This window comes from Microcaecilia unicolor, chromosome 5 (genome assembly GCF_901765095.1).
Source record: "Microcaecilia unicolor chromosome 5, aMicUni1.1, whole genome shotgun sequence".
Classification (NCBI taxonomy): domain Eukaryota; kingdom Metazoa; phylum Chordata; class Amphibia; order Gymnophiona; family Siphonopidae; genus Microcaecilia; species Microcaecilia unicolor.
In genome coordinates this window covers 307,205,104-307,224,682 of record NC_044035.1, presented here as the reverse complement: position 1 = coordinate 307,224,682, position 19,579 = coordinate 307,205,104, and the positions used below count along the sequence as shown (strand labels likewise).

Genomic DNA, 19,579 nt, shown 5'->3' with positions numbered 1-19,579 from the left:
ATGCCCAAATCCCGCTCCCAACACACCCCACCCCTTGTGATTTGTGCTTACTGCAGATGTTATAGCCAGTTTTAATGGAGCAGCAAGTAGGTCCCTGGCGTAGCCTAGAGGTCGGTGCAGTGCACTGTAGAGAAGATGACCCAGGCCCATATCCCATTGTAGCTGATACACTTCTTGTGGAATGTGTGAGTCCTCTAAAACTCAAAAATCTACTGTACCCACATATAGGTGATACTTGCAGCAATAAGGGCTATTGTAGTAGTAGTAGTGTACAGTTGGGTATAGTAGATTTTTGGTGGGTTTTGAAAGGCTTCCCATACAATATAAGGGGGTAACGATGAGATGTATACCTGCGAGCTTGTATGTGAAGTCCACTGCAGTGCCCCCTAGGGCACTGCTGGGTTTTCTGTGTGGCCAATCTACTAAGAATGCTGGCTTCTCCAACATCTCAATGGCTTGATTTTGTGTTTTTTTTTAAATTTGGATTTTTTTTTCCGAAAATGGACCAAAAAGATAAACGCACAGAGCACAAAAACATTTAGCAAGTGGTCATTTAAAAAACAAAACCCAAAAAATGTTTTGCTGTTTGGAAAAATCACTAAATTCACTACTGGATTCTGGACATTTTGAGCAAAACTTCCAAAGTCAGACTTAGACATCTTATCGAAAATGCCCCTCTTTGTATCCAAATTAATTTCTGTAGTCAAGCCAGGAAGATTTTAATAATGTTGCTTTCTTAAAATTTTGCAAATTGGGAGCCATTTCAAGTATAGAAAGAATGCAGCTGTTAAGTAGCTCTGAACAGCAGCTATTGAATTCTTGCCCATATACATTGAACATTACAGACATAATTCAAATATTACATAATAGATTTCTAGAAAGTAAGAAGTAGTGCATTATGTTCTCTGGTTTCCTGCTGATGCTTTTTAAATAATTATAATAAAAGAAAAATAAAACAATTTGGGGGCAATGTGATTGAGCTGTGTAATACAGCAGCAGAGGGTTAATTTAATCTTTACCTTTATGAGCAAGAGGCAGGATATAGTTTTCTTAAAGTCAAACAATTTCCTAGCATTGCAATTGATATATCCTCATTTTGGGTTCACTGTGGATACTGTGTAGACTGTAGGTAGGTAGTGTTGGCAGCAGGCACTCGGTGGGCAGGAGGAGGAAGGGCATAATGGTCATAGTTAAGGGTGACTCCTGGTGGCTTGATTTAGAGATACTGATTATCGAACTCCAGAAGGAGCCCTGGGGCATTGCTGCCTGCCCCCCCCCCCTGGTCCGCTGCATAGCCAGACTTAAAAAAATTTGGTGTGGGGGGGCACATTTTACCCCACCTCCATGCCCCCTGCCACAACTCCACATGCCTTGGCTGGTGGGTGTCCCCAAGCCCCTCCAGCGCTGTTCTCTGAGGCAGGGGCGTAGCCAGACTTTGACAGGAGGGGGGTCCAGAGCCCGAGGTGAGGGGGCACATTTTAGCCCCCCCCCACACCACCGCCCCCCCTGCTCGCTGCCAACTTCCGCCGCAACCCTCTCGACCCCCCCCCTTCCTGCCACCAACCCTCTCCCGCCGTGTACCTTTGCTGGCTGGGGACCCCAACCCCCACCAGCCGAAGTCCTCTTCTCGGCTGCACGGTGTTGCCGAATGATCTGATCAAGTTTCAATCTGTTTCTGTGCGTGCGTCTGACATCCTGCACGTACAACATGCAGGACGTCAGACGCACACACAGAAACTTGATCAGATCATTCAGCAAGCAACGCTGCACAGCCGAGGAGAGAACTTCGGCTGGTGGGGGTTGGGGTCCCTCCCCAGTAAAGGTACGCGACGGCGGCAGGGGAGGGATGGCAGCGGGAAAGGGGGGTCCAGGGCCAAATCTACAGGAGCCCAGGCCCCCGTGGCCCCATAGTAGTTACGCCCCTGCTCTGAGGTATTGCCTGGCCTATGGCTGCTTTTCCCCTCACGTCACACATGCTCAATTTCATCAAAACAGAGCATGTGCGATGTGAGGGGAAAAGAGCCTCAGGGCAGGCAATGCAGCAGAGAACAGCGCTGGAAGAAGGCTTCTGTTGGGGCTTGGGGACCTCCACCAGCCAAACCAGAGGCCCCGAAGCCCTGTGTCTGCACCTCCCCAGCCTCTAAGGGGGTCCGGTGCCAGAATTTTCTCTCTCCAGCTCCTTTCGAGACGCGATCACCCGGGTCCCATCAGGAGCAGGAGAGAGACAGACCCCAGTGCTGGGCCTGGGGGAATCTTGCCCCCCCCCCTCAGCGGCCCTGGACCCTTGTTAAAATGACCAGGTTAAGAGCAGTGAGAAGGCGGGCCTATTAAAATAGTGTAAAAATTTACAGGTAGTTGTGAATGAAAGCTCATGACACAGGAATCCCAACACTGGTCTGGACTGAGCTGGGAAAAAAAGGAGCAAGGAAGAAATGGGCTGTAAACCAAAGTCAGATACAATTTTTCTTCTGGCTTCAGATTGTAAGGACCACATTATTTCTTGAAACACATTGTTTTGCTGTTCGATGTGTTGATCTTTTAAGCAGTAATGGAATGTACAGAGTATCTCTTTGTGATGGCAACTCTTTCAGTGATTTGACGTTGTAATTGATGAACTACGTTATTGGTATTAGCACACTATAAATGAGTTAACTGTAACTCTGTAGGTTACCCAGTATAGATTTATCCTCTTATAGAACTTCTCAGTGCAGCCATATTGCCATTCCTTCTTCCTGACCTCTCAAACCTTTTTTCATATTTGTCCCCAGGATGCCCAGAATCCATCAGTGTTGGTTTCTTCATATTGTTAAGTTCTGGAGCCATAGTGCCACTGCTGTTTAGGGTTGTAACCTCTGTGCTGTTCAGGGTACTCCCCCCCCCCCCCCCCCCTCAAAAATGTTTTTTCTTCTGTTCCATCTTCTTACCACCATAGATCTTTTGTCTTCATCCATTCTTTTTTTGAATTCCATTATTGCTTTTTTTCGCAATCACTATTCCAAAAGGGCATAGGAATAGCAGTAAACTTTTACGTCTATTTTTTAAATACAGTTTTTATGCATATTAAGTCTTGAAACTTACAAAAGTGCTAAAATAAGATAAATCTGATGGACAAAATGATGGCATTTTATTTATTTTTGTTGCATTTGTACCCCGCGCTTTCCCACTCATGGCAGGCTCAATGCGGCTTACATTGGGCAATGGAGGGTTAAGTGACTTGCCCAGAGTCACAAGGAGCTGCCTGTGCCTGAAGTGGGAATCCAACTCAGTTCCTCAGTTCCCCAGGACCAAAGTCCACCACCCTAACCACTAGGCCACTCACAGTATGAGTTGGATTTTGGAACTGAAATCTCTGCTATGCTGAGAAGGAGAGAGATTAGAATTTGGAGAAGGTATTTGCAGCTCATGTGAAGCAGACTGTGGTGGTAGCAGGTTGGGAGGGAGAAGACTTGATGGAGGAGCCTGTAGAAGCTACCGTACCCATCAGTGGTGTGTTGCTCTTTTAAAGGGTTCTCATCATACTTTCTCCACCATATTCCTGTCATAGTCATAAATTGCTATAAACAGGTTAATTTTTTTAACAGGTTAATTTTTCCAACATTTTTAATCTCCATCTGGTTGCTTTTAAGCTTAAATACTTTTCCTGTGATTATTTTTGTTGCTTTCGTTATCACAGAGCTAGTAGTTTTTAAGATGTCAAAGATGATAGAAGTGTGTTTTCTATTCTAGGGCTGGCTAGATCAAGAAATCATCTTGTACTGTTTCATCCTGAGCACTATCAGTGAGTATGTATAATTGTGTGAAGTGTTGCTGACTTTTAATTTGGCTGTGTTTTTCATATTGTTCTCAAAGGGGAGCAGCCAGTAGCACCATGGTGATAGTAATTTGGTCTGAAGAAGCATAGTTGTCTTAAAATGGGTTTTCTTCCTTTTTTTTTTTTTTTGCTGTCTTTCACACTTTCCGGGCTTAAAAACAAAACTAAACCAAAAAGTCTTTCTTAGCACTGAATAAAGTCTTTATTCGGGCGTCCATTTGTAAACCATGCAATTTATCATTTGATGCCCATTGCTGATGTTACATGCTTGTTGCCATGGAAGTAGCAGTAATTAAATATGAAGTGTATGTAAAGAACCTGAGTTTCTCTACTTTTTGTTAGGCAGATTGGTGTGTGTTTGGCAGATGATCTAGCATAGTTTATTATGTTGATTGTCTTTTTAATGATTTTTGGACACTAAATTTTCCCTCTCCTGGAAACAACTGATGGTCCTTCCAGTATTTGTTGTGTAGTGTTTTCATGGGAAAGTATTTGAAAGCCAAAAAATGTCTGGGCCTTTTTACTAAAGCTCAGCATTTGCTAATTCTATTAGGGGCCCTTTTAGAAAGGCACGTAAGGGCTTCCGCGTGTCCAGTGTGCGCCAAATCGACATTACCGCCCGGCTACAGCATGTCCCAGGTGGTAATTCTGAATTCAGCACGCGCCAAAAAACCATGGTAGAAATTTTTTTCTATTTTCTACCGCATGGCTCTTACCCGGCAATAAATGGCAATGGGCGCGTACTGTATGCCTACTGCCCGTGTAGTACGTGAGACCTTACCGCCAAGTCAGTAGGTGGCGGTAAGGTCTCAGGCTGAAAATGGACACGTGCTGGTTTTTATTTTGCCACACGTCCATTTCTGGCCCCTTAAAAAAAGGGGCCCTTTTCCAGGACATGGTAAAAACTGGCCTGGTCTGTGCTCAAAAGATGTGCTCGCACTGCTGCAGGCCACTTTTTGCCACGGCTTAGTGAAAGGGCCCCTTAGTAAACAGGGAGAACTGGATGAAATGACACAGGAGCTTCATCTCTAAGGCACTGGATCATAACTGTCTTGGATGGGTAGTGGCTGCAAGTTATCTGCTGAAAGCTATCTGGAGTATGTGAAATGAACTGGTAGTATGGGTCCATTTCCCAGTGGACTATCCTCTAAATTTGACACCATTGCTTTGAAGAGAAACATAGAGGCTTGGTAATACCAAAGTCCCTTAACTAGGGGACACTATTACTAACACCAGAGCTTTTCCTATGCAAACTGTATTAATCGTTCTCGAGAGAGTTATATTTATATGTATCAAATGTTCAACTTTATTATATTATAATTTAAATACAATACATGCCTTAACATCATTCGTTCAACATCAGTCCCACACATCCATTCACATTCTCCAGCATATCACATCTGGAGGAGTGGCCTAGTGGTTAGGGTGGTGGACTTTGGTCCTGGGGAACTGAGGAACTGAGTTTGATTCCCACATCAGGCGCAGGCAGCTCCTTGTGACTCTGGGCAAGTCACTTAACCCTTCATTGCCCCAGGTAGAAATAAGGACCTGTATACAATATGTAAGCCGCATTGAGCCTGCCATGAGTGGGAAAGCGCGGGGTACAAATGTAACAAAAAAAAAAAAACAACCTGTGCTTCATGGGACTGTTATTGCTTAGTTTCAATAGTTAACATAAAGTGATTTGACCCATTTTGTCTTAATCGCAATATCTGCTGCCAAAGTTCATCGATTCAACCAGGGGCGTAGCCAGACACCCAATTTTGGGTGGGCCTTGGTCTAAGATGGGTGGGCAGAAGAACTCTGCCTTGTCCCACAAGTGATTTGGTCTCTCCCTCTCTCGACTGCATGCCAAATGGTCTATCAAATGTCCCCCCCCCCCTCCTGCATACCTTTTAAATAGCAGATTTTCACCGGCAGCGAGCAGCAACTAATACACATTGCTCATGTTGACCCCAAAGTCTTCCCTCTGATGCATCTTCCTGTTTCCGCATAGGCGGGAATACATCAGAGGGAAGGCTGTGGGGCCAGAGTAAGCAGTATGTATCAGTTGCATCTCACTGTAGGCGAAGATCTGCTATTTACAAGGTATGCAGGAGGGACAGTTGTTGGGAGTTTTCAGCTGGTGGGGCTTGGGGATCCTTGCCAGTCACATCATAGGTGTGCTGCTACTGGGTGGGCCTGAGCCCAAAGGGGGTGGGCCTGGGCCCACCCGAGCCCACCCTTGGCTGCGCCACTGGATTCAACGATTCCTCAAACTGCAGACCGCTCCCAGTAACAATTATCTTTTTTGTCATCCCGACATTCTCTTCCACATGGAGTGGATATTTATTCCTGTGGTCTCCGTGAGGACTAGGAGTGCGTCATCATCAGTTGAAAGTGGAACATTTTCACCATTGAACATATAATGACGACAGGTCATCGGTGATATAAATATATGGTAGCAAGAGATCATTGAAGTGTTTGAATAACACATAGAGGACAGTATCTTTATTTATACATACACGCTTCTCTGAAAGACTGCAGTTTGAGAAATAGTTGAATTGATGAACTTTGACTGCAGATATTGCGATTAAGACAAAATGGGTGACATCACTTTATGCTAACTATTGAAACTATGCAATAACAGTCCCATGAAGCACAGGTTGTGATATGCTGGAGAATGTGAATGGATGTGTGGGGTGTATGATTGATGTTGAATGAATGGTGTTAAGGCATGTATTGTATTTAAATTATAATATAATAAAGTTGAATATTTGATACATATAAATATAACTCTCTGGAATACCAAAGTCCAACAGACACAAAACATTGGTAACATCATAGTTGATTAATACAGCCTGGGAGCAAAACATGGGTACACTGAGTATTTTAATAAAGACCATCTATATTTTAATCAACTACGGTATTACCTGTGATTTGTGACCCATTGCTTTGAAGACAAAGACTAAATAGACTTAGAAGTTGAATTACTTTTCTCACACTGCAGCAGGATGGTGTGGAAAACTTTTCAGTGTCTTTTGCTTCTGTTATACCTTTTGCTGTTGATACTTGAAGGGATTGGCCTTTTGGTGCTCTTGGTCTGCAATCTTTTGAAATTTTCTAGATAATTCAATAAACTTGTGAGAAAATTACATCAGAGATATGCAAAAATATTGTTGCACATTTTAGTGAAAAGAATACTGTCAAGTTCAACCTTCTTCAAAATCACTGATGGCTGAAACACACAGGATGCTGGGTTTCAGCTCTTTGTTTCAGATGTGAACAAGTAATTTTACCTTCACTTAAAAAGTGTATCGACGTCTACCGATCAGTATCCCATCTCCATTCTGAATATTCACAATGTTAAAGGAAGATAACTAAATTGGCACCTAAAAATAACAAGGGACAACCACAAAAATGGTAAACTAGATTAGCTACGAGAGGAGGAATGCAGAAGCAGGGAAGAAGCATGATCAATAAGACACTTCCAAAAAACCCAAGAAGACGGAAAGTCGGAAAATATTCCTTAATAGAAAATAAGACTCGACATGGCACCATGTTTCGGCAAACAATGCCTGTCTCAGGAAGGAGTCTGTATGTGGTGATTATTTGTAGGTAAATTTGAAGAGTGAACAAACCAAATCAGGCCTCTGAATTGGTGTAGATGCAGTGAACTCCGGCTGGGAAAACTCTGACACAGCGTGTAACAGGTCCTTGCCTAGCATGGGGATGGTAGTAATTAAAGCAGCTGAAGTAGGTATAAAATTCTATATACAGCTCATCTGGGCCAGGTTTTTCACTCTGCTATTGAGAGTCTTAGTAGACTTTTCATGGAAAAATGTGAATGCTCTAGGGACAGAGAACGTATATAATGTGTACAGCACTGCGTACATCTGGTAGCGCTATAGAAATGATTAGTAGTAGTAGAATTTGGAGAAGGAGGGAATTCCAGTAGAAAGGGGTTGCAAAGTAGAAGGTATGATGTCTTGTAGATTCCAGCTCAGCCAGTTTGGGACCAAGAAGGAGCAGACAGTGATCATTTATAGAAAGAAGGAGACTGATCGCTGAGTATGGAATAGTGAGGTTTGCTAAATATTGTTGCAGGCCAATCCTATAGGCCTTAAAAGTAAGTGTCAGTAGTTTAATTCAGAACATCACTGGTTTCCCATAGAACAACGGATGACATTTAAAGGGAAACTTGATTAAATCTTTGTGTATGCCACAGCATCCTACTAGCTGTGTTGTGTAAAGATTATAATTTTTTTTAGATTTGAGCGAGAACAGCCTAGGTAAACTGTTGCAAAAGTCTAGCCTGGTAATCAGAAGAGAGAGAGAATCAGTGAGTGGAACGTGTTATGGTCCAAATATCTTCTGGTCAAGCATAGTTGCCGAAGAATTAAAAAGCGTGTTTTATATAGTGAGGATATCTAGGGAGAGTAGGTGAGTTGAGAATCGAGGATGATTCCTAAACTGCAAAAAGAGTCTACTGGTGAAATAGTATTGAGATAGAAGGGCTACGTAGGTGAACCAACAGGCTACTGTTTTTTGTTTGTTTAAATCTAGGCTTTGCTCGGAGAGCCAGTTAGAAACAAGGTTTAGACAATGTCAAAGGAGACCAATGGATGGGGAAAGAGTAGGAGAATATCGTCTGCATAAAAATGGAATGAAACACCACAAGTTTGGATGAGTGTACCAAGAGGGCTAATGAATAGATTAAATGTGTAACCACTTGTAACCACTCGCCTCCACCTACCCTCCTCTCCTCCTTCCTGTACACATTAATTGATTTGATTTGCTTACTTTATTTTTGTCTATTAGATTGTAAGCTCTTTGAGCAGGGACTGTCTTTCTTCTATGTTTGTGCAGTGCTGCGTACGCCTTGTAGCGCTATAAAAATGCTAAATAGTAGTAGTAGTAGTAGTAGTACAGGACTAAGCCTTGTGGGACCCTACATGTCAGGGGGCAAGGAGAGGCAATGGAGGAAACAGTGATAACTTTATAGGAACAGTCTGAGAGGAAGAAAACCAGGCATGGAGAGAGTCAGACGAGAGATGAGATAGGAGTGAGTGATTTACAAGATCAAAGGCTGCAGAAAGATCAAGTGAAAAACAATATTGGATTTATCAAGATGAGAATAAATCTCACTGAGTAATGTAGCACATCAGGCTGCTTTCTGCTCCTCTGCTGCTTTGGTTCCTGCAGTGTGACTGTACAGAGGCCCTCCTAGCTCAAAGGAACAGTTGGGCCCAGGATGGCAGAGGAACAGGAAGCAGCCCGATGAGCTGTTGGGCAACTTCTCCACTTCATGCCACTCTGAAGCCAGTGAGTGTGCAGGGAGGGAGGGAGGGGCCTGGAGCATTGGGAGGGGTGGCGTAAAATTAAAGGAAAAGAAAAGGTGAAAAGGTAGATGAGGCATGTGGGGGGCTGGAAAAGGTAGATGAGGTGTTTGTGTGTGCCATTGCTCTGGTGGTGGTGGTGGTGGTGGTGGTGGTGGTGGGGAGGGGGAATGATGCCAGCCCTTATAATGGGGGAATTCTGCACAAAGAAAGTGTGCAGAATTTTTAAAATATTTTGCACAAAATTTTCGGTTTCTATGCACAGAATTCCCCTGGAGTGTACTTTGGACTATGCATTATTACAAAAGTGCCCCAACGTCAATTGAAATGCTGACACTGTCGCAAAATTTACAAATTCAAGTTGGTTCCTGCTGCAGTTTCACTGAATCTTAGCAGTCACTGTTTGAAATGTTATCTCACATTACACTGCTTGTTCTCTCTCTCTCTCCTCTCTTCCTCTTTCCCTCCTATCTGATTCACTTTCAAAAGATAATGTTATTTATCTATGGACAGTAGTCTGAACATGATAGCTTCTAGAGTTTCATGGAACTGAAGAGGCTGCTTAAAGAATTCTGCAATATAGAACTTGAAATAATTCTTTTATTGCTGTAGGTATATTTGGGTTTTTTTTTTTAAAGTGCAAAATGCCTTTTTAGATTTGATTTAAAAGCAGGTAAATCTTATGAAGTATTTGTGTTCCGGTGAAAGATACAGAACTGCTTCCCTTTGCCACTTTGTCACCATTGTGCATGCTTATCCTCAATAAGTCCGTGGCTCAATTTTCCTCTCTCTCCCTCCACAGAGCTTGCAATTGAGGGATATTCGACCACACTTTTCAAGACTTCATAACCAATGCGGCAGAAGAGAAAAGAGCGTGTACCGGCTAACGAAGCAAGCCAGCTGAAACATGCATGGAGCTATTGACGGAGTAGCACATGGTTTGAAGGAGGGAGGGACCTTTATTCTTCATTCTGTGATCCTAGCACAATATTCATGAGACGTAAAAGCACAGAATGTGAATCTCCAGCTGTGGTTCAAGAAAGCAGGACAAACCACTGCTTCTGAGCGCAAGGAAAGCGTCTGTTTTTTGTTCTGTTGTATGAGGCTGGCTTATATTATTTTTCACAGCCTTTTCTTGAGCTCCATAGAAATTGGGTAAAAGAAAGCAAAGCAGGAGTAAAATGCCAGCTAAAGGAAAATATTTCATAAACGATGATGAAGATTGGGAAATCACCGATTCTCTGTTTGAGACCTATCAGCGTGTGACCCAGCACTACCCACTGCTGCTTATTCTGCTGTCGATTTCCATCACTTCTTGTATTGCCCTTATTATTGTCTTCTTTGCGCTTCAGCACGTGAGTACAACAAAATCATACACCTTACATCTGTTTTATGTGCAGAGTTCAGAAATCAAGTGCATCACTTTTTTGCAAACACACATTTGGAAGACTGTTTGGTAGTAAAATACAAGTCTGTTTCTTTTCCTGAAATGTGTGGATTGGTCATTCTGTACTAAATAACTTATCGTTGCATTGTAGTCTTTTTTTTTTTTTTCTTTGTGTTGATATAAGCACTGGAGAGACAAAAGGATTAAATAAATCATGCAAGTGAAATGTTAGTGCCAAGCCAGATGGTTTGCATGCCGTCTGATCTTTTGGTTAGGATTTGTTAATATTGATGTTCAGATTTTAGTTACTTCAATGGGTGTTGATTTGCTTTTTTAGTAGAAAGGAAAATCTGATTTTTGTTGTTACACAAAAGGGTTAAGCTGGCCTTTCTGTGATCTCATTGTAGTGCTGTCTGCTTTGTCTAAGTTCCAGGTTGAGATGAGCTGACTTAGCATTTTGACACACCCTTAGCTCATAATGAAAGTGATACACCCATGTCTTTCCTTTTTATATTTTGATGAGAGAGATGCCATGCTTTTTGCAGCTATTGTACTAAAATTTTATAAGGGGTATATAGCATAAAGGGGGAGGGGGGTCCTATTTGCAGGGTGATTCATCAATGGATTTGCACCCTAGGGGCTTCACAGGATATTTTCCTCAATGGGGGGGAGGGGGAGGGATATCCTTTGAAGATCCTGGCATAGAGGTAGGTCCCTTCAAACAGTCATTCAGATATGGGGTGCTTCAACTCTTTACATGCAAAACAATTACTGCTTTGAGGTAGTCTTTCTGTGCTGAGATTCCACAGTATCGAATAAATAGTTATAGTTTATAGTTTACTTTATTGGAATTTGCTAAACTGCTCTAGCTGCCAGAGCAGAGCGGTATACAGGCTAAAAATAATTTGAAAAGGAAAAGAACTCCAGTTAATAATAGGAAAGATACATATAATCACACAATGCTCTACACTCTTCCTTTATCTGTGTCCGTGACCACTTAAAAAAAAAAATCCAGTCTTTTTGGGTAAAGGGTTTCCTGTGTACCAGGGCAAACCTGCCCCTTTCTGGGATCCATTTCTACATAGATTCTTCCCAGTCGGAATGGTTAAATCTAGTACACAGAGCTGCCTCCAGTAGTCCAGTAGGTCTTTTCTTTCCTTCAATTTGAGGGTCAAGGTGCTGCTTATCATGGCAGCCAGCCCAGAAAGGGAATGCCTTAACCCAGTGGTCGGCAAACTGCGGCTCGCGAGCCACATGCGGCTCTTTGGCCCCTTGAGTGTGGCTTTTCCCGCGAGTCCGCCCCCCCCCGCCACTGTCCGGCGCTCACAGTCAGTCCATAGGCGCCTGCCCTCAGCTCCCCGACAGCCCTACGTCCTTTTTTCCATTCCTGCCAGAGGCCGCCCAGCGTTTAAACTTCTTTATTTTAAGTTGCAGCGACGGGCCGACGGCTTACCTCCTCCAGCCTTTCACTTCCCGCTCAATGCCCCGCCTTCCCGATGAGGTATTTCCTGTTTCCGCGAGGGCGGGTGGGAGTCACTGAGCAGGAAAGGAAAAGCTGGAGCCTGGAAGTGAGCCGTTAGTCGCTGCGACTTAAAATAAAAAGGTAAGGTTTAAACCCTGGGTGGCCATGGCCGGCAGGAATGGAGAGAGGAGGGCTGCTGGGGAGCTGAGGGTGGTGGGCAGGTGGGGGCGGGGCTGGGTAGCAGTGCACCTCAAACTCATGCTGTGTGGGGTGGGGGTGGAGTTATACAGTTTCCTTGAATGGTTGGTTTTAATGCTGTAAGTCTATTAAAAGTAGTGAATGGTAGATACTGTTTGCACAAGTTCCTTGCACTTTGAAATAGCCAAGACAACTGAGTGAGTTCAGTCCTACTGCACAATGCTGGCCAGGACTGAGTTTTTAGCAAAGGCCAGCTTAGGAGTACCCTAATTAAGTTAATAACAATGTACCTACCTATATAGTTTAAGTTTAAAAAATTTGGCTCTCAAAAGAAATTTCAATGGTTGTACTGTTGATATTTGGCTCTGTTGACTAATGAGTTTGCCAACCGCTGCCTTAACCAGATGGTATACACATCTTCTCTACTCTAACTTGGTATGGTCCTGAAAAGATCCTTACAGTAGCATTGTTCAGACAAATTTAAAGTGACAGTCTTTTCCCAGTGCAACTTACTTAACAGATATTGAGGACATGCACTTGACCAGATCAGGGATCATTGGTTTCTAAAATCTGGGAGAGCACAATAAGTGGGGAAATACCTATAGAACAGATCCAAAGGTCTTGAAAGAACTTAGGGAAGTTATGTGGCTCTGCTTTGTAATCTTTAATGCTTCATTAGAATTGGGAGTTTTCTTGGAAGATTGGAAATGGGTGGATGCAGTTCTTTTGCACAAACGCAGAAGTAATGAGGAGGTTGGGAACTACAGGCCAGTTAGCCCGTACTCTGTGGTGAGTAAATTAATGGAAATTCTATTAAAACAGAGGAATGTGCAATATCTGTAATACATTGCTGAATTCAAGGCTAGAGGTAGGTCTTGTCAGACGCTCTTGATCAATTTCTTTGACTGGGTGACTGGAGAGTTGGATCGGGATGGGTGGAGCACTAGATATGCTATACTTCCTCATTTTCAGCAAGACCTTTGACATGGTTCTGTATAAGTGACTCATAAGCTGAGCACTCTTGTTATGCTTCTAAAGTGACTGGATCAGAAACTGGTTGAGTGGGAGGCAACAAAGGGTAGTGGTAAATGGAGTTCACCCTGAGAATAGGGTTGTTAGCAGTGGCATGCTGCAGGGATTGGTCTGGGTCTACTACTTTATTTCATTTTTGTAAGCAATATTGTGGAAGGACTGTCAAGAAAGGTCTGCCTCTTTGTGGATGATACCAAAATCTGCAACAGGGTAGACAACATAAGGAAGCTCTAGAGCGGTGGTTCCCAAGTCTGGTCCTGGAGTACCCCTTGCCAGTCAGGTTTTCAGGATATCCACAATGAATATGCATGAGAGATTTGCATATAATGGAGGCAGTGTATGCTTATTCATTATGGATATCCTGAAAACATGACTGGCAAGGGGTACTCTAGGACTGGACTTGGGAAATACTGATCTAGATACGGAAGCTAACATTTAGTGCTAAAAAATGCAAGGACATGCATTTGGGTTGTAAAAACCCAAAGGAGTAGAACAGTATAGAGAGTGATGTTCTTTTTGCATGACAAGAGCAGTATCTGGGAGTGATCATATTTGATGATCTCAAGATGACCAAACAGATAGCAAAAAGGTGTGGGCACAAGCTTGAAGGATGTTTGAGTATATAGGGAGAGGAATAGCCAGCAGAACAAAGGAGGTGATAGTGCATCTCTGAGTCTCATTTGGAGCACCTTCCATCCTGTTTAAATAATCCTGAACACCACACATTCAAAAGGATGTAATCAGCCCAGAGGGTGGCTACTAAAATGGTCAGTGATCTTTATCATAAAGTATTTGAAAATGGACTTAAAGATCTAAATATGGATACTTTAAGGAGAGGGGATTAATATGATAGAGATTTAAATTCCTCCATGTTATAAATGCACAGGAGCTCTTTCATTTGAAAGAAAGCTCAGGAGCAATTAAAGGAAATATTTCTTTACAGAAAGAGTTCTGGATGTATGCAACAGCCTCCCACTGGAGTTGATGGAGATGAGGGCTGGATCTAAATTCAAGAAAGCATGGGACAAGCACAGAAGATCTCTGAGGGAGAGGAAGGGGTTGTAGAGCTTAGTAGGTATGGATGGGCAAACTGGTTAGACTATCCCCCAAATTCTATATATGGTGCCTTAAGTTGCGAGTACTAATTTGGCCGCAAGGCCAAATTTCATATACAGTGGTGGAAATAAGTATTTGATCCCTTGCTGATTTTGTAAGTTTGCCCACTGACAAAGACATGAGCAGCCCATAATTGAAGGGTAGGTTATTGGTAACAGTGAGAGATAGCACATCACAAATTAAATCCGGAAAATCACATTGTGGAAAGTATATGAATTTATTTGCATTCTGCAGAGGGAAATAAGTATTTAATCCCTCTGGCAAACAAGACCTAATACTTGGTGGCAAAACCCTTGTTGGCAAGCACAGCGGTCAGACGTCTTCTGTAGTTGATGATGAGGTTTGCACACATGTCAGGAGGAATTTTGGTCCACTCCTCTTTGCAGATCATCTCTAAATCATTAAGAGTTCTGGGCTGTCGCTTGGCAACTCGCAGCTTCAGCTCCCTCCATAAGTTTTCAATGGGATTAAGGTCTGGTGACTGGCTAGGCCACTCCATGACCCTAATGTGCTTCTTCCTGAGCCACTCCTTTGTTGCCTTGGCTGTATGTTTTGGGTCATTGTCGTGCTGGAAGACCCAGCCACGACCCATTTTTAAGGCCCTGGCGGAGGGAAGGAGGTTGTCACTCAGAATTGTACGGTACATGGCCCCATCCATTCTCCCATTGATGCGGTGAAGTAGTCCTGTGCCCTTAGCAGAGAAACACCCCCAAAACATAACATTTCCACCTCCATGCTTGACAGTGGGGACGGTGTTCTTTGGGTCATAGGCAGCATTTCTCTTCCTCCAAACACGGCGAGTTGAGTTCATGCCAAAGAGCTCAATTTTTGTCTCATCTGACCACAGCACCTTCTCCCAATCACTCTCGGCATCATCCAGGTGTTCACTGGCAAACTTCAGACGGGCCGTCACATGTGCCTTCCGGAGCAGGGGGACCTTGCGGGCACTGCAGGATTGCAATCCGTTATGTCGTAATGTGTTACCAATGGTTTTCGTGGTGACAGTGGTCCCAGCTGCCTTGAGATCATTGACAAGTTCCCCCCTTGTAGTTGTAGGCTGATTTCTAACCTTCCTCATGATCAAGGATACCCCACGAGGTGAGATTTTGCGTGGAGCCCCAGATCTTTGTCGATTGACAGTCATTTTGTACTTCTTCCATTTTCTTACTATGGCACCAACAGTTGTCTCCTTCTCGCCCAGCGTCTTACTGATGGTTTTGTAGCCCATTCCAGCCTTGTGCAGGTGTATGATCTTGTCCCTGACATCCTTAGACAGCTCCTTGCTCTTGGCCATTTTGTAGAGGTTAGAGTCTGACTGATTCACTGAGTCTGTGGACAGGTGTCTTTCATACAGGTGACCATTGCCGACAGCTGTCTGTCATGCAGGTAACGAGTTGATTTGGAGCATCTACCTGGTCTGTAGGGGCCAGATCTCTTACTGGTTGGTGGGGGATCAAATACTTATTTCCCTCTGCAGAATACAAATAAATTCATATACTTTCCACAATGTGATTTTCCGGATTTAATTTGTGATGTGCTATCTCTCACTGTTACCAATAACCTACCCTTCAATTATGGGCTGCTCATGTCTTTGTCAGTGGGCAAACTTACAAAATCAGCAAGGGATCAAATACTTATTTCCACCACTGTACAACTTGATTAACAAGCTAAATAGCACCGATAATTGGTACTTAACCAATTAGTGGCATTAATTGGATTTACTACTACTACTATTTAGCATTTTTATAGCGCTACAAGGCGTACGCAGCGCGGCTCAAACATAGAAGAAAGACAGTCCCTGCTCAAAGAGCAAAGGATTTAATTAGAATTTACATTCACAGCTTTCTAGGTGTGTGCCATAACGCGGTGCGCACAGTTAAAAGGAGACGTGGCCATGGGCGTGGAATGGGCGGGTTGTGGGTGTTTCAAAAAAACTGTGGACTATTATAGAATACACCCAATGTGTGCTTAACTTAGGCACAGGTATTTAGACTTGTTTTAGGTGGCCTAAATGGGCCCGCCTAAATTAGTCGCAAGAATGGCGCATAGAATAAACTATGCCTAACTTACACCGTATGCTTTTATGGTGCTGATTTTTAAGGCGCAATGTTGCGAAACGCCTAGCCACCTGCCTGGGGTTACCCCGAGGCTACTTAAAGGGTCTATCCCCAGCACAGCTGAGGTCCACCTGCACCTGCCGCTTGTACTCTACACTAGCACCCACCGACTGGGACACAACCACTTCTGGGCGAGTTGCCTGCTCTCCAATTATCTCCAGTGATTTCTAGGTTACTGGAGGCCACACTCCCAGTGATCCCTCAGTTCTCAAAAAGCACCCATAGACTCAACACACAAACTACCAGGATTCTTTTTCAGTCCAGGCAGGCAGAACAAACAAACAAATGTGTTTATTCTCAGAACTTGGAACAGTGGACAAAAAATGTGCAATTAGCAAATAATAACAGGTAACTGAAATATGGATCAGTTATAACACTAACTAAACATCTATATATTGTCTAAGCAGTACCTGGGAAGGTCAGGACATAGAATTCACCGAGCCTCAGCAAAGTGATCGCTCTCTTTCCTCCCAGGCTAAGACTGGAGCAACAGCCAGCAACAACTGCTGGCTAATTTCAAACTCCAGGCCAATCAGAGCCCAGTCAACAAGATTTCAAATATATACTGCTTCTTGCTTCCTGTTTGTGTCAAACTAAAGAAAAAATACTCAGTTCTCCGTAACAGCTTTACAGTAAAGAAACACTACCTGCTGGCCAAATAGGAGAAATACACTTCAGAACATAGGAGTGGAGGAGTGGCCTAGTGGTTAGGGTGGTGGACTTTGGTCCTGGGGAACTGAGTTCAATTCCCACTTCAGGCACAGGCAGCTCCCTGTGACTCTGGGCAAGTCACTTAACCCTCCATTGCCCCATGTAAGCCGCATTGAGCCTGCCATGAGTGGGAAAGCGCGGGGTACAAATGTAACAAAACAAAAATCAATGCAGTAAAATAGCCAATACATTTTATAGGCTTAAAACGCTGCTTCTTCACACGCAATATATAGAATTTGGCACTGTATGGTTTTTATCCACTGTCATTATTTATATTCCTATGGAATGAAGGAGAATAAGAGTAATCTCTAAAGTAGCCATTCCCAACCCAATGTTCAGGGCACACGTAGTCCCATCAAGTTTTCAGGTTATCCACAATGAATGTGCACGAGATAGATTTGCATTTACTTCCTCCTTAGTATGGCGATCTATCTCATGCATATTCATTGTGGATATCCTGAAAACCCAATGGGACAAGGTATGCTGCGAGGACTGGGTTCGGAATGGCTGCTCTAAAGCATGTGGGTAATAACCAGTGGTGTGCTGGAGCCGGCTCGTTAAAATTTCTTCCGACTTGCGAGACGGTTGTTAAAAGCGCGAGCCAGCTCTCCTCCCTCCCTCTGGATCCGGTCCCTCACCGACCTGACTCTGAGTCACCCTGCCTTGTCCTTTAAATTCTTCGGGGCAGGCAGTCTTGCCTGCCTGCTGCCAGCGCTGACTCTCTCCCGCTGCTGGTTCGTGCTTTAAAAATGGCTGCTGAGACTTCTGCTGAAGTCTTGGAGGCCACCCTTGTAAGTCTCGGCGACCATTTTGAAGCACGATTCGGCAGCGGGGGAGAGTCAGCGCTAGCAGCGGGCAGGCAAGATTGCCTGCCCCGAAGAATTCGAAGGACAAGGCCGGGTGACTCAGAGTCAGGTCGGTGAGGGACCGGATCCGGAGGGAGGGAGGGAGGAGAATTTGCTGAACAACTTGGGAGGGGGTGGCAGGGGAGAGGAGGGAGTCGCTGGGCATGGGTGGATGGAGGAGAGAGAAGGGTCGCTGGGTATGGGTGCATGCAGGGCAGGGGAGAGGAGGGTTGCTGGGTATGGGTGCATGGAGGGCAGAGGAGAGGAGGGTCACTGGGTATGGGTGCATGCAGGGCAGGGGAGAGAAGGATCGTTGGGTATGGGTGCATGGAGGGCAGGGGAGAGGAAGGACGCTGGGTATGGGTGCATGCAGGGCAGGGGAGAGAAGGGTCACTGGACATGGGTGGATGGAAGGCATGAAAAAGGAGGGGGGAGAGAAGAAATGCTGGACACGGATGGAGGAGAGGGAAGAGTGAGGAGGGAGATGAGATGAGAGAAAAGGAAGAGAGGAGAAAAACTGCACATGGATGAAGAAAATAGGCAGAAGCTGAGGACCAGAAATGAAGAAGAAAGGAGGAAAGGAAAGAAATAAATGGAAAGGAAGCCCTGGAAACGGAGTTGAGGACAGATAGCAACAGAATCGGATACTGGGCCAGCATGATCAGAAAAACAAAGTCACCGGACAACAAAGGTAGAAAAAATCATTTTATTTTCATTATAGTGTTTGGAATATGTTCACTTTGAGAATCAGGTGCTCAACATTAAAAGTTTATATTTATTTATGGCATTTTATCGCACATTAAACATGAATTAGATTGGAACCTGGGATCATTTAATTTTTTTTTCCTGGAGTAATGCATTGCCCCCCCCCCCATGCTCTTTCCCCGGCCATAGCCAGCTCTGCAATTTGGGGGGGGGGGGCGCAGAGGGGGACCGGGGAGAGAGCCTGTTGTTAAACATTTACCAGCACACCACTGGTAATAATAATATGTTTAAGTCAGAATTTAGGTTAAAAAAAATACATATGGTAGAGTAAGCCAAACAATAGAGTAAACAGGACTATTTTAAGCAGGAAGGGCTGCTGGTTCAATTGTAGTGCTACGCATTTCCATACATAAAATGGTTGGTTCAACTCTTCCACTTGCTGGATTGGCTGGGGATGCTGTGGAAGTAGTGCCCTTAGCCTCACAGGCGACATGCAAAATTGTGATCATCACACAAGGTTGACACTGTGGTGACCAGACCTACAGCCTATAATTGCAGAGTTCCTGAAAGAACCCCGGTGCATTTCTCACAGTTCGACAATACCGCTGAAATGATTCTGCAGGCAAAGAAAAAAATAGGGTAAAAAAAATCCCCAGGTACTATCAAGTGAATGCACAAAGCGCTGATATTCAGGTTCTGGCTTTTTGTATAACAAGCTTTTCTTGGGTTTTTAAAGCCACATTGGATTTTTTTTTAGCAATACGTATTTGGGTTTACTTTGTTCTGCTGCAGAATACAGAGATGAGGAGAAGGAGACAGGCTGGTTGTACGGAACGTACATGATGTAAGAGGTGCATTACTGGTTTTTAGATGTGTA

The 19,579-nt window shown here is 43.9% G+C and overlaps 1 protein-coding gene across 4 annotated transcripts in view; it reads left to right on the top strand.

The window, feature by feature from the left end:
• The window catches only part of ADCY7 (adenylate cyclase 7), a 257,435-nt gene that overhangs the window by 113,966 nt on the left and 123,890 nt on the right, over positions 1 to 19,579 (top strand). For 2 of the 4 annotated variants that reach the window (XM_030204350.1, XM_030204353.1), the window contains 2 exons: positions 3,727 to 3,778; positions 9,932 to 10,484. In XM_030204350.1, coding sequence (XP_030060210.1) covers positions 10,311 to 10,484 — 174 coding nt within the window. In that variant the 5' untranslated portion in view covers positions 3,727 to 3,778; positions 9,932 to 10,310. Of the gene's footprint in view, positions 1 to 3,726; positions 3,783 to 9,931; positions 10,485 to 19,579 lie in introns of all 4 variants that reach the window. The other 2 variants (XM_030204351.1, XM_030204352.1) reach the window with 2 other exon arrangements.